This window comes from Juglans regia, chromosome 3 (assembly GCF_001411555.2).
Source record: "Juglans regia cultivar Chandler chromosome 3, Walnut 2.0, whole genome shotgun sequence".
NCBI classification, from domain to species: domain Eukaryota; kingdom Viridiplantae; phylum Streptophyta; class Magnoliopsida; order Fagales; family Juglandaceae; genus Juglans; species Juglans regia.
Window position 1 is genome coordinate 33,728,628 of NC_049903.1, and position 14,287 is coordinate 33,742,914.

The window sequence follows — 14,287 nt, forward strand, 5'->3', positions numbered from 1 at the left end:
TAAAGATAGTAAGATGAGATGAGATAGTTTTAAATGAGTCGAATAAAATATTATTAAAATATTATTTTTTAATATTATTATTATTTAGAAATTTGAAAAAATTTAATTATTTTTTATATTTTATATGAGAATTTAGAAAAATTATAATGATGAGATAAGATAAGATTAGATAGGTTGAGAGTATTTTTGTATCCAAACGAGACCTCAATAATCAAATAGGAAATTAGGAATGTTAACCCCGACTATCATGGTATGCAAGCATAGACAGGCTGGCCGGAGATAAACATTTAGTACTAATACTCATGCTTTAATGTGTCCCAATTGACACATCACAATACACATGCTAACATATACGAAACTATGAAAAGCACGGAGGACGCACAAAAATGGAGTTTATAAAACATTTACACAGTGTTACATGCACGGATGCACCATAAACGTGACGAGTCACTGCTGACTGCCGCAATAGAGTTTTTCTCAGCATGATTTTTGGTCAGTCTTCTCTCTGCATCGATGATAGATTGGGTGGCTTCATAGAATTGTCCATGCCGCCCGCAGAAAACTCCTGCGACATTGGGAGCTCTCCATCGGGACTATGATGATAGTTTGGATGTGGCCTACTTGGACTCATGGAGTTTTCATCCCTGAGCTTAGACAATCTGGGGTTGTTCCAAAGTAAAGTTGGGCTGGAACTGAATCGAACTGATCCATCTTCACGTGGTAAAGGGGAGAGTGATGGCTGGACATTCTCATCCTTCTGTTTTCTGCAAAATTTATCTTCCACAATGTCATAGAAATCGGCCGTTCGAACTTCCTGGGCAAGAGAGCACCAACAACAGAAAAGCCACTGTGTGCAATCTGCAACAGCTCGCTTTCCACCAAACAACTCATTCGCAGGCAAGTTGAATCTCTTCCTCATTTGAATCCTCCAGTATCCACCATAGAGTAAACCAAACACACAAAGCATGACACCAGTTAATCCTAGAGCTTCCCTGACAGTCTCATCATCAATATTGATGGCAGCCAAGTTGAAGATCCAAAATGGGGCCATGCAAAAGAGGAGAAAAGTTGCAATGTGAACATACATATTCCCGAACCCAAGTCTTTCCATATTCCAACCGAAGACACAAAAGCAGCAGCATAAAGAGAGATATGCTGCAGAAATATCGTCCCAAATATCAAATAGGCCCCCACTCCATTTGGGTGCATACTCAACAACCATCTTCTCATTTCTTGATGCAAATGAAAATCTTTTTTCCATCGCCTGCACCCTTGGGTGGCTGGGTTGGTTGGTGCCATTACTAAAGGTTTGAACTTGCGCTTCCTCATCAAGTCCAGAGTCATACTCCCTCCCAAGGGGGCTTACAATGGAGTAGACACCTGCTATTGCTGGAGCAGTAATTGCAACAGAGAGACAGATTCCAACACCCAAAGCAGGTCGATTGGATCTTTTATATCCCAAATTGAGTGTGCACAAGGCATATTGAGCAAAGCAATTTACATGAAGTAACACAACTACCACCATCATATGGGCCCATTCACGTGGCTTGTAAGTGCCATTCTTGCAGTATATCTTTCTGAGTGTAGTAATGTCCTTAGCCTTCCACCTGCACAGAAGCACAAGGTGGTGGAACCGCTTTGGGTGTTGATACAGACACATGAGGGTAAAGAGAGCATTGAGGATTTGATTATTGACCTCAAACCAGGCATTTCTCTGTGACTTTTTAGGTAGGACACTGTTTAACATACCTGTCATCACAAGGAAAAGGATTGCACCTGAAACAGCAACACAGCCTATCCATAAAAGAAGAGCCATGTTCAAAGGGTTCTTGATCCATGCTTTACAGATTATCCTCAGCGATTTCCAATCAATCCTCGGAGCTAGAATCCCACTGAAATGCTCTCGAAAACCTTGGATAGTTGAAGAGGGTACAGAACGTGAGATGTCATCCTTGTCATCTACAATATGCTGAAATCTAGCTTTTGGGGAAACTAAATTACCACTGGAATTGGTTCTCAGCAAGCCCAGTCTACTGGGAATAATTGATAACCTGTCCCTTTTCTCTCTTCTAGGACTTCCATCACTCAGTAGTCCCTTTCTGGATGTTGAAATATGAAGAGCATTGTTTCCATTGGCATTATAAATGTGCATGGCCGTACTTAAGGTTGATTCTTCCCAACTTTCCGTTAAGTCTCCTCCATTACGAGTTGAAATCATTCTACCACTAAATTTTAGTTTTATGAGTGTCTTGGATACCAAGAGTTTAAAATTTCAAAAGCCCACAGACCACCACGACTGTCTACACTGTGCCACCAATCAAGGAAGAAACAGAGAATGCTAACCACATTTCTTGAATTCAGAAGATGGACGAGGAAATTTCAGAAGGTCTTCTCTTGCTGAGAATCAAAAAGCATAAGATTTAACCAGCTCGTCTTTGGAAAGATGGATCCTAGCATTCTGATAAGCAAAGGAAGCAGAGGAAAGAATTGAAGAAAAAATAAATCCATTATTGATCCACGTAAAAAACTTTAGTTTTCTTAAAAGTTGAATTGCTGCCTATTAACTTAGATATTGGAACATTCTTTTAAAATTTTAGAAATCATCAAGGTATTAACACAAAGATCTGGATTTTCCCATCAGGCACCAACACATCATTGTTTGGGGGGAAAACTACGTCCAACACCTCGTGAATGAAAGGTGACCGATAATTGGTCTTTATAACATCTAGATCACAACCAATCCTTCAACTACTGGGGAAACCACAAAATCTGATAAAGAAACATCATAGTTTATACATGTTTTAAATGCATTTCTGACGCTCGTAGAAAAAAAATTCCATTCCTGACAGAACCCACCACAAACTACAGAATTGCAGAAGATAAAAAAAATCGCACGCTTTACTCATATATCCACCGCATGATGCACGACCATTCTTATTAAATAAAAAAGCATCGAACCAAACTGCTAATTACAGCCCATTACCGAAGTCTTTGAACATCACACGTCAGAATCCAAAAACAAACATAAATCCCAAAAAGTAAAACACAAAAGCACATGGAATTCTGTAGAGTAATTTGTAAAATTCCTACCCAGAACCAAAACAACAAAGAAGAAAGAACACATATTTCGGTGGACCCAGAAAAGAAATTAGAAAATTGTTCACAGATGGAACAGTACCTCTGAGACCTGAGTGGTGGCTGCGGACTACGCATCAGAGAAACAGGGGCATTGTTGTTCTTCATTTCTCGTCAAAAAGCTCGGCCGCGTCTGGCCAACAAATCAAAATGAGCACTGAGCAGGAGACGAGATTTTGGAGTTTTAAAGCTTGAACTTTCCACCCAAAGGCGGGACAATTGCGGTCCGGACCACACTTTCCTTTTCTTTCGCTGTCCACTGTTTACTTTTTGCTTTGGGCGGCTGGGCCTGTTTCTTGGTTTTATCAACGTAGAAAAGTATGGTGGAGTTGCAGTCAGATTCCCTTCTAATACCGGCAGAATTTTACATGAGTATTGATACAAACGAATATATTTTCACAATATATTTTAAGATAAAAATATTTTTATAAAATAATTACTTTTATAAAATTATTTCTTATTTAACATATTATTATGAAATATATTATAAAAAGAAAAACCTTTAAGCCGGTCGGGTGTAAATTTCTTTTTTGCATCCACCAGTAAAAAATAAACACGTAAGGAATTTATAGAAATTACAATAAGATTGAATTCGGGTAAATTCCTCACTATTTTCCCTCTTTCCTCTTCCTCCCCATAGCCCTTCTCTTCTGCGATGCACTTCTTCAACTGGAACCGTAGCCCATCCTTTTGTATTCTCTATGTATGCTCATGATATTTCTCTCTCATGAAAAAAATAGTCCCTTCATCTGTAGATTTAGAGCACTCACATCTCCATCTAGAGATCTTTGTTTTTTCCATCCAAGCCTCAAGGTACCGCCGTCTGTTAGGGTTGGCACAGACAAGGGGGCGTAGAAGTCGGCAGAAGCAAGAATCGTGCAACTGTAGCTTAGGATGCTTTTATATTAGGGTTCAAGGTTAATTCTGTCTTTATTTATTTTAGCAAGGTTATGTTGGTAATTTAATTATCATTTCAGTTGAGTCCAGTATTGTGGACCGAGTCTGTAGGAAGTAATCGTGGGTCAAGTGGACCACGTATTGGGTCGTGTCGTTTATGGAGTCGTGGGCTATTTACAGTCCATATTTAAGTGTATTTTCTTTATGAATGAAATCATCAGATCAATTACAACTCAAATTATCTAAGTGGAGGCAGTGGCTCCTCGAAAGCCATCTATCAATTACAATTCATATTCTGTATAATCACTGTCCCTAACACACATGTTGTAATTGCAGCGTCCACATTCCATATGCAACTTGTTTCCTCTCTTGCAACGTCCACATCTCCATTTCTTCCCTTGTTATGTAATAAATATTTTTTTTGTGTTTATTTTAAATAATATAGTTGAGTATCCTTAATCTCTTCGACATACATGATACATGTACTGCATGCTATATTTTTTATTCTATATTTTGGTGGTTTTGGGGAAGAACAATTATGCATTTTGTTGTGTAGAGTTTTATTCTAAAGTTCAGATTTTTATCAAAAACCTACTGTGTGGGTGTGAGGTTTTGAATCTTTGTGGAGTGCAATTTTGATTCTTTATTGGGATAAAATTTTACCGAGTAGCGGGGAGGGGTTTGAGCTTTAGAGGGAGGGGTGGGATCTGTTTTCATTTTTCTGTTTGGGGGCGTTCGTTAGTCGATTCAAATAGATCATGTTTGGGATTTGATCTCTTTTTGGGGCGTCCGTTTATCAATTCAAAAGGAGAGGGAGAGAAATGTTTGGACTCAACGTTCGTCAATTTAGAGGGAGAGGAAGAGAGAATGAGAGGGAGAAAAAGATTGAGAGGAGACTCACCTGTATGCGAGTCCAACTCCAAATTTGGTGAGGAAACTACGTGGTTATTTCTAATTGGTTGGTGTGAAAACAAAAATGGCACCCGTCAAGTTGGGAGCGCTACTCATTATAAAAACAGAGTAGCTACCAACCGATGGGTGACAATCTCTCTTTTACACCCACCAATAAGACATTGCCAGGTATGGGTTGCAACAAATTAGAGAATAAGTTGCATGCATGTGATCATGTTATTTTATTCTCTTTGTCTGATCTCTTCCCCCCTCCTCCTCCTCCTCCTCCTCCTCCCCCACACCCGTCTCCTGCTCTCCCTTGTCTCTTTGATCTCTCTGTGTAAAATACTCTATCTCTCCTTCAAAACCCCCCTCTCTCCCTCCCTCTCTTCCAATTTGTTGCCCCTCTCAATCAGACTCAGATCAGATCTTAATTTTGTTGTATTTTAAATTCTGTATGACTGCTGAGAAAATGTGCGATTTTAATTTATGTTTGGCTGCTGAGAAAATGTGAAAATGCATGGGTCAATATGTCATGTAGTATGATTTTATACTAACTAATAATGCAATGGTAAAACCCAAGACATCCTGAAATTGATGCTTGCACTAGAAATTGGGTTTTTAGCTTTTGAAACTTGCACTTGAAATTCATGGGCGTTAGTAATATAGTAACTTTCAGGACAATACATCGCTTGTCGTCACGATTTTACAGAGAAGAAATAGACAATTTTCATGATTATTTGACCAATACCAGTATACTATGTGGGTGGGTGGTTGGATGTTAGTAGGATATTTTAACAGAAACCATGAGGATTTCAATGTTGTATTGATTGTTGAAGATTTGCTTTTATTGTGTGTTTGCAAAATATTTGTTGTATTGTTGAAGATTTGTTTAAGATTTGAACGCACAGATTATGATGTTTTTGTTTTGGAATGATGAAAAGAAAAAACGCTAGTGAACAAGAGATTATTAGAATGTTTTTGTTTTGGCGTTGGGGAGAGGAAATCAGTAGATGGTGCTGGTGAGAGAGAGAAAGAGAAAGAGGGGAGAGGAGAGGAGAGAGGAGAGCGCGAGGGAGAGAGGAGAGAAATGAGGAGTTATTCAATACAATAGTCTACATTGTAAATTACATAAGTCTCACATTTGTTAAGATGTTATTGGCCAGTATAAAAAAGGTAAAAACACCCGACTGGCCTGGAGTTTTTTCCTTGTAAAAAATATTGTGTATAAATTATTTTCCATATTACATTACAGGAGGTCTAAAATTTACGATCTAACTAAAGGATGATGCTAGTCCTCCCGCTCCTAGCTCCCATTGAGAGCTACTGTTGGCATTTTTTTGTTTTTATTTTTGTTTGTTTTTACTTCTTGATTAAAGATGTGTTTTTTAATGATGTTGTGAATTATTTAAAAAAAAAATTAAAAGTGTTAAAAAATATTTGTAAAAAAAAAAAGAAAAAAAAAACACATAAAAATACTACTAGCGGGAACCAGTGGTGGCTGTAGTGCCGCCCTAAAAATTAAGGAAAATGATACTCTCACTATTGGTTCTTACAGCTCGATGTTACTCTTGAAATTTTTTATTTTTCTTTTTACTTAGTGATTAAAGAATTATTTTTTAATAATATTGTATTTTTTTATTTTTTTAAAAAATATATTTAAAAGTGTAAAAAAATACATTTAAAAAAGACAAAAAAAAAAGACCAATTATGCCTAGAGGTGGCTCCCACTCTCGAAGCGGTGGACGTAGCACCGTCCTTAAATAAAAAAGGAAATATTCTAACAAAAAGATTATATAAAAGCAATCATACAAATTAATGTAAGTTGATGTAGTTTGTCATGTTATAAATTTATTTTTATTGTAAAATAGATTTAACGGATTAAGGATAGTGCAACTATGCCATCTAAATTTGTCTATTTGGTGTGCCCTTAATACAAATTGTACGTCTCCTTTTTTGCTTTTTATTTCAAATATATTTTAAATATGTTTAAGCATTTTTTAAAAAAACTCAATGCAGTAATAGTCACTTTTTACTAATTAAAAAATGTTAAAATTAAAATAAAATACATGAGCAATCAAATTGAAGGACAAACTCAGAGATATAGTATCATTTTCTTAAAAAACATCATATTACCTTGTTTGAATTCAAAACTCACATCAACTCAATTCAATTCATCTCATCTCATCATTAGAATTTTCTCAAATTTTTACATAAAATATAATAAACAATTCAACTTTTTCAAATCTCAAAACAACTTTATCAAATTTTTACACAAAATATAATAAACAATTTAATTTTTATTTTACTATTTATAAATCATCTCAACTCATCTCTAAATCTAAATCACTCCTAAAAAATTCGAAATAAAAAAGGAATATTTTTATTTTTATTATTATTATTAAATTACATCGCATCATGTGATAATATCACGTTAAGAAAACCATCCAAACGTATGTTTATCAAAATTATCAAAATTAATATATTATATTTTTAGTTATAAAAAATTAGAAAATAATACTAAATTCAATTTTAAAGATAAACAGCAAACACGTAATATATATATATATATTTATATGATGTGATGTAATCTAGACAATTGAATTGAACACTATTCAAATTAATTTATTAGTTTTGATAGAATCACGGGAATCACTAGTGAAGACTGAAAAAAAAAAAAAAAAGCAATAAGCAAATGAAGACATAAACCCTAATGATTAAGGATTTTTATTTTGATTTCTCGTATAAATTTCCATTAGAATAAAGTTAGTCTGTAACTTCAATTATACTATTCAGTTGACCGCTTGTTAAAAATTTTTTTATTTAGTGATTAAGAAATTAATTTTAAATATATTGAAATATTTTTTTATTTTTTAAAAATATTTAAAAAATATAAAAGAAATCAAAATAAAAAAATGAAGTGCGATACATTTGAGCGGGCTACCCGACTCTTTCCATTATCCATCCTAAATTGCGTTATCACAATGAAAAAAACAAAAAGTAGAAATAAATAAATTGAAGAAATTGAAAAGGGGTTTAGTTGAGTTGAAGAGGCAGTCGACTGTCTCACGTACTGCAACACACGCAGCAGTGAAACTTTGCTTTGGGTAGTGCGCAATCCACTCGTAAGAGCTTCATTAAAAGTTTAGTTAAATCTAAAATTTAATAATTAAAATAAGATTATATTAAATTAGTCAAATAGATAAATGTAAAACTTTAATCTATGGTAAATATATAGATTTTTTCAAATTTAAAAGTCTACTATTCATTTATTAAATTTATTTTTTATTCACTTTTAATCTCTAAAGATCTTTTTTATTCACGTTTAATCTCTAACCGTCTTGTAATAATAATATAAGAATCAAATTAAATTATTAATCAACATATGATTAGTGTAATAATAAAATATAAAAAAATAAAAATATTTTTATTAAAAAAATAATATTATATTTTTATTTTAATAAATTCAATAACTAATTTAATATAAAATTATGACTAGAAAAATTTTAAATTTATAAAAATTATATATTTTTTATCAAATTTTAAAAATAATTTTAATAAAATCAATACCAATGATCGGCTCGAGACAACACACAAGGCGTCAGAGGGCCCCCTTTCGACCTCGGCCACTTTACACCCCTCCCAACACAATACTAGGAGTGGGAACTTTTTTGTTTTTAATTTTTCTCTTTGAAAAGTTTTATTCCTTATCTTCACGTCATATATTATATATAATTTTTTATTTTTTAATTTTTATTTCTTATTAAATATGTGTTATATAGATAATTAGTAGAAAAATTTAATTAAGTTAAAAAATAAAATTAAAGAAATAAAATAAATGTAATATATAAAAATGTTGAATAACAAATTTCTTTCTCTATTTCAATTCAAGGATTATGTGGCTAACGTCACACCATTTGAAGCTGTATGATATATGATATAAGAGGATGTATACCGTTTCCACATATTTATTTAAAAAAAAGTATAAATTATTATTAAAAATATATATATATATATATTTTACATAGATCTTGATAAGAGGGAAATCGAGAGAGAGAGAGAAACCAACCAAGAATTCTGAAATACCTCAAATTTTTAATGAATAATATTTACAGAGTATTTATACTTGAATAGAAAATAAGTAAAGAACACTATAACTTATAGTGCACGTGAGTGTAGGTAAGTAAGAATTAAAAATAATACAATATATACTAATAGTCCCCCTCAAGCTAGAATGGGTAAGTAAGAATTAAAAATAATACAATATATACTAATAGTCCCCCTCAAGCTAGAATGTGAAGATTAATGACACTCAGCTTGCACAAAAGACTACAAAATCTATCAGAACTTAAAGGTTTAATAAAGAAATTTGCTAACTGATGTTCAGAAGAAATATGAAGAGTTACAAGATCTTTATTTTGAACCATATCTCTAACTAGATGACAATCTATTTCAATGTGTTTAGTCCTTTCATGAAATACTGGATTAGCAGTAATGTGAAGTGCTGCTTGGCTGTCACAATAAAGAACTGGTGCTGATGGAAAATGGATCCCAAAGTCAGGGAAAATAGAGAGTAGCCACTTGATTTCACAGCAGGTAGAGGCCATAGAGCGATACTCAGCCTCTGCAGAGGAGCGTGAAACAGTGACTTGCTTTTTGGATTACCAAGAGATTAAGGAATCTCTAAGAAAAATACAAAAACTAGTAACTGAGCGTCTGGAATCTGGACAGGTGGCCCAATCAGAGTCACAGAAGCCTTTCAACTGCAAGGGAGAGTTTCTGGGGAAGAATAAACTTTGTCCTGCAGTAGCCTTGATATATCTCACAACTCGAACAACTGCATCATAATGTGACTGACGAGGCTGGTCCATGAATTGACTTAGAGTTGCAACAGAAAAATATAAGTCAGGTCTAGTAAGAGTTAAATAAAGAAGACGACCAATTAATCGTCTATAAGAAGCTGGATTATCAAGTAAAAGACCGCTAGAATCAGTTCTAGAAAGTCTGAGATTTTGATCCATTGAACTGCCAGCAGGCTTGGCAGCTAACAATCCAGCATAAAAAACAATGTCAAGTGCATACTTCCTATGAGAAAGAGAGATGCCCTTAGTGGATCGTGCAACTTCCAGCCCAAAAAATATTTCAAAGGACCAAGATCTTTTAATTTGAAATGCAAATTGAGAAAATGCTTAAGGGCAATAACAGATGGAGAATGATTAGAAGCAATGACAATATCGTCAACATATACCAACAAAACCATAAAAGATGCACCAGAACGTTTGGTAAACAAAGAATAATTAGATTTAGATTGAATGAAACCATAAGCATTTTGTGTGGAGGAGAATTTAGAGAATCATTGTCTAGAGGCTTGTTTCAAGCCATATAAAGATTTGAGCAATTTACAAACTCGAGTATCTCCAGATTTAGAAAAACCTGGAGGAAGCTTCATATACACTTCTTCATCCAAATGTTCATGAATGAATGCATTATGGACATCCAATTGATGCAATTCTCAATTATTAATAGCAGCTAAGGCAAGAAAGCAGCGAACAGTGATTAGTTTTGCAACAGGTGAAAAAGTATCAAAATAATCAATACCTTCGCGTTGGGTGTATCCCTTTGCAATTAATCGAGCCTTATACCTTTCTAAAGTACCACCAGATTTAAACTTACACTTAACCCATTTACAACTAATTGGTTGCTTCCCAAGAGGTAAGTCAGTAAGGATCCAGGTTTTATTTTCTTCAAGAGCAGTAATCTCAGCTGCCATTACATCCCTCCAATGAGGGTATGATATGGCTTGATGGAAGAATTGGGGCTAATAAAGAGAATCAACAGGAACACAAAAATGTTGATAAGAGGGTGAAAATTTAGAATATGACAAATAAGAAGAAATAGGGTAAAGAATACCTGATAAAGAAGAACCATCAACCAGAGGAGATGGAATATCATTTAAGAGCAAAGAACAATGATAATGATGTAAATAATCAGGTGTCTTTCTATTTTGGGTAGATCTTCTAAGAGGGACTGGTGGTATGGTAGTAGGGATGGAATCAGGAGAAAGGAAAGGGGAAAAAGGGATAGGAGAGGAATGAGGAGATCTAGAAGGTAAGGAAGATGAAAGTGAAACATTGGAAAGAGGAATAGGTAAAACAGGATCTAAGGAAGGAAAAATATTGTGTGTGTCAAGAGTCAAGTGATGATATAGAGAGTTTGATTTAAAAGAAAAAATATGTTCATGAAATATGACGTCTCGAGAGACAAGAATTTTATGAGTGTGAAGGTTATAAAGCTTGTATCCTTTGATGCCAGTAGGATATCCAAGAAAGACACAAACTTGAGCTCTAGCAGAGAATTTATGGGATAGAGAAGTACCAAGGGTAGAAGCATAACAAAGGCAACCAAAGGTTTTAAGGTGAGTATATTGAGGTATAATAGAAAAAAGTACTTCATATGCTAATCTGTTATTTAAAACAGGTGTGGGTATTCTATTATTAAGATAGACAGCAGTGAGGATGCAATCACTCAAAAAAAAAAAAAAAGAAATATTGATTGAAAACGAAGAGATATAACAACATTAAGAATATGTTGATGTTTTCTTTCAACAATAGCATTTTGTTAAGGAGTGTATAAACAACTATATTGATGTATAATCCCCTTACTAGAAAAAAAAATTTCATATCAAATTCTAAACCATTATCAGTACGGATAGATTTGATTCTACAATTAAATTGAGTCTCCACAAAAGTAAAAAAGGATTGTAAATATGACCGTGTTTCAGATTTAGATTTTAACAAATAGATCCAAGTACAACGACTATAATCATCTACAATATTAAGAAAAAATCTGAAACCATCATGTGAAGTGACTGAGAAAGGTCCCCCCAGATATCACAATGGATGAGTTCAAAAAGAGAACTAGTAGTAGAAGAACTCAAAGGAAAAGAGAGTTGTTTTTGTTTAGCAAGTGGACAGACATCACAATGAGTATTATTTGTATTTGTAGAACAATGTATATCAGAAGTTAGGGCATGCAATCTTGAGTCAGAAATATGTCCCAAAGGACAATGCTAAAGATAAGAATTGTTTTTAACAGTATTACAATGAGAAAGTGTATTTAAATTACAAGAAACATAACTATTGGAAATATGCAGTAAATGATATAAACCTTGAGAAATTTTAGCTACTCCAATCGTCTTCCAATTGAAGATGTCCTGAATGTAGCAAAAATCATGTAAGAAAATAAGAAAACAAGATAATTGAGAAGTTAGTTTGCTAATAGAGACAAGATTAAAGGTAAATGTAGGAACATAAAGAACATCAGTTAAGACTAAAGATTCAGAGAGTTTAACCGTGCCTTTGTGTGTGACTCGAATGTAAAAACCATTAGGTAATTTTACAGAGATATTAACAGAAATTGGTGGTGATGTAAAAAATGAAAGCGAACTAATCATATGATCACTTGCCCCAGAATCAAGAATCCAAGATTGCGGACCAATAACAAAGAAAGTTGAAGATATACTTGAGGGGTTGTGCAGAGGTCGATGGTGCAATAGAGCTAGTGACAACAAAAGGTATTGTACCTACTTGATTCACAGATGAAATATGAGTTTGAGGTTGAAGAAAATTAATGAGTTGTTGACATTGCTCGGGAGAAAAAGGAAAAGGTGGAACCGTAACCAAATCAGGAACAGATTGGTTAGCAATAGCCGGATTGGCAGTGGCCTGATTAGGGCTTCTTGACTTTGCTCTATATCCTGGTGGATAACCATGGATCTTATAGCATTTGTCAATGGTATGACCTGAGAGGCCACAATGAGTAACAGAAAGGGCGATCCTTACGAGGAGACGATGGCTTACCAGTCCTGGATCCAACAACAGAGCCCTTCATCTGACTAGAATCTCGATTAAGCAACATAGCAATAGCCTCATGAGAAGATAAAGATTTAGAAGAAATTTCTCTCTACTTTTCCTCTTGAAGGATAAGAGAGAACACTTTGTTAATTGGAGGAAAAGGATTAGAGAGTAAAATCTGACTACGTAAATGCGCATAAGACTCATTGAGTCCCATTCAAAATTGCAGGACATAGTCCTCTTGTTGATATTCAATAATCTTTTTGAAAGCTCCACAAGAACAGAGGGGCATAGGGCGAAAATGAATCATTTCTTCCCAAAAACTTTTCAACCGTATAAAATAAGAACTTACAGATGCATCGACTTGAAGCAAATAGGCAATAGCCTTCCGGATCTGGAAGATGCGAGGTCGATTGCTCTATGCAAAACGTTCCTTTAAGTCGTTCCACATCTCTTCCGCAGAATCGATCTAAAGAACGGAGGATGCAATTTCTTTGGACAAGGCATTAAGCAACCAAGAAAGAACAATGATATTGCATCGAATCCAAGCGTGATACAGAGGATCACTCTCAAAAGGTTTGGGCAAAACACCATTGAGAAAACAAAGTTTATTTTTGGCAATAAGCGCCATGGACATGGATCGGTTCCATATAAGAAAGTTATCACCAGTGAGGGATTGAGAGACGAGCATCGCGCCGAGGTGATCTCCACTCTGAAGAAAGTATGGATTTGAATAATCCACAGAAGGGGGGAAGGGAGCGGAAAGCGGAGGACGGGGAGGGGGAGGGGGAGGGGGAGGAGGAGGAGGAGGCGTTTCTGTAGTGGGATTGGTCATGACGGCGCAGAGTAGATTAGGGTTAGGGTTTTATCGCAACTGATACCATGATAAGAGGGAAATCGAGAGAGAGAAACCAACCAAGAATTTTGAAATACCTCATAATATTAATGAATAATACTTACAGAGTATTTATACTGGAATAGAAAATAAGTAAAGAATACTATAGCTTACAGTGCACGTGAGTGTAGGTAAGTAAGAATTAAAGATAATACAATATATACTAATAGATCTTAAATTTATCCAATTTTTTAAAGATAATACATAGAAATTATACGAAACTGTGGTATAATTTTAAAGCATTGTTATTGGTTTAGGCATTAGATTAAATAATTTTTGGTTAAATATGTCACTTTTTGTAATTAATATATTTAAAATCTACCCATATTGAATTTGTTATCATTCTCTCCATAATAATAAAATTATGATTTATGATTTATTCTTTAATGTATTAAATCTATCAAATTAGCTTCATTTTCATTATTTTAAACAATAACCTATAAATCAAGATACATCTAAAAAACACAAAGCATCAAAATAAATAAAATTAAATAAAATTCACATCCTCCTCAACTAACATTAGCGTTTGGATGTTGAAATGAGTTGAGTTGATAAAATATTGTTAGAATATTATTTTTTAATATTATTATTATTTTGAGATTTGAAAAAGTTGAAT

General features: G+C 34.1%; 1 protein-coding gene across 2 annotated transcripts; it reads right to left on the bottom strand.

The window, feature by feature from the left end:
* Positions 1-147: 147 nt before the first annotated feature.
* On the bottom strand, positions 148-3,368 carry LOC109019898. Of its 2 annotated transcripts, none has more exons than XM_019002275.2 (2): positions 3,179-3,368; positions 148-2,397 (listed from the first exon to the last, which is right to left on the bottom strand). In XM_019002275.2, the coding sequence occupies exon 2, from the start codon at positions 2,216-2,218 to the stop codon at positions 494-496; it is 1,725 nt and encodes a 574-aa protein (XP_018857820.1). In that variant the 5' UTR covers positions 2,219-2,397; positions 3,179-3,368; the 3' UTR covers positions 148-493. The 2 variants fall into 2 exon arrangements, with proteins under 2 accessions (XP_018857820.1, XP_018857819.1); XM_019002274.2 differs by having other exon boundaries at positions 148-2,458.
* Positions 3,369-14,287: the final 10,919 nt, after the last annotated feature.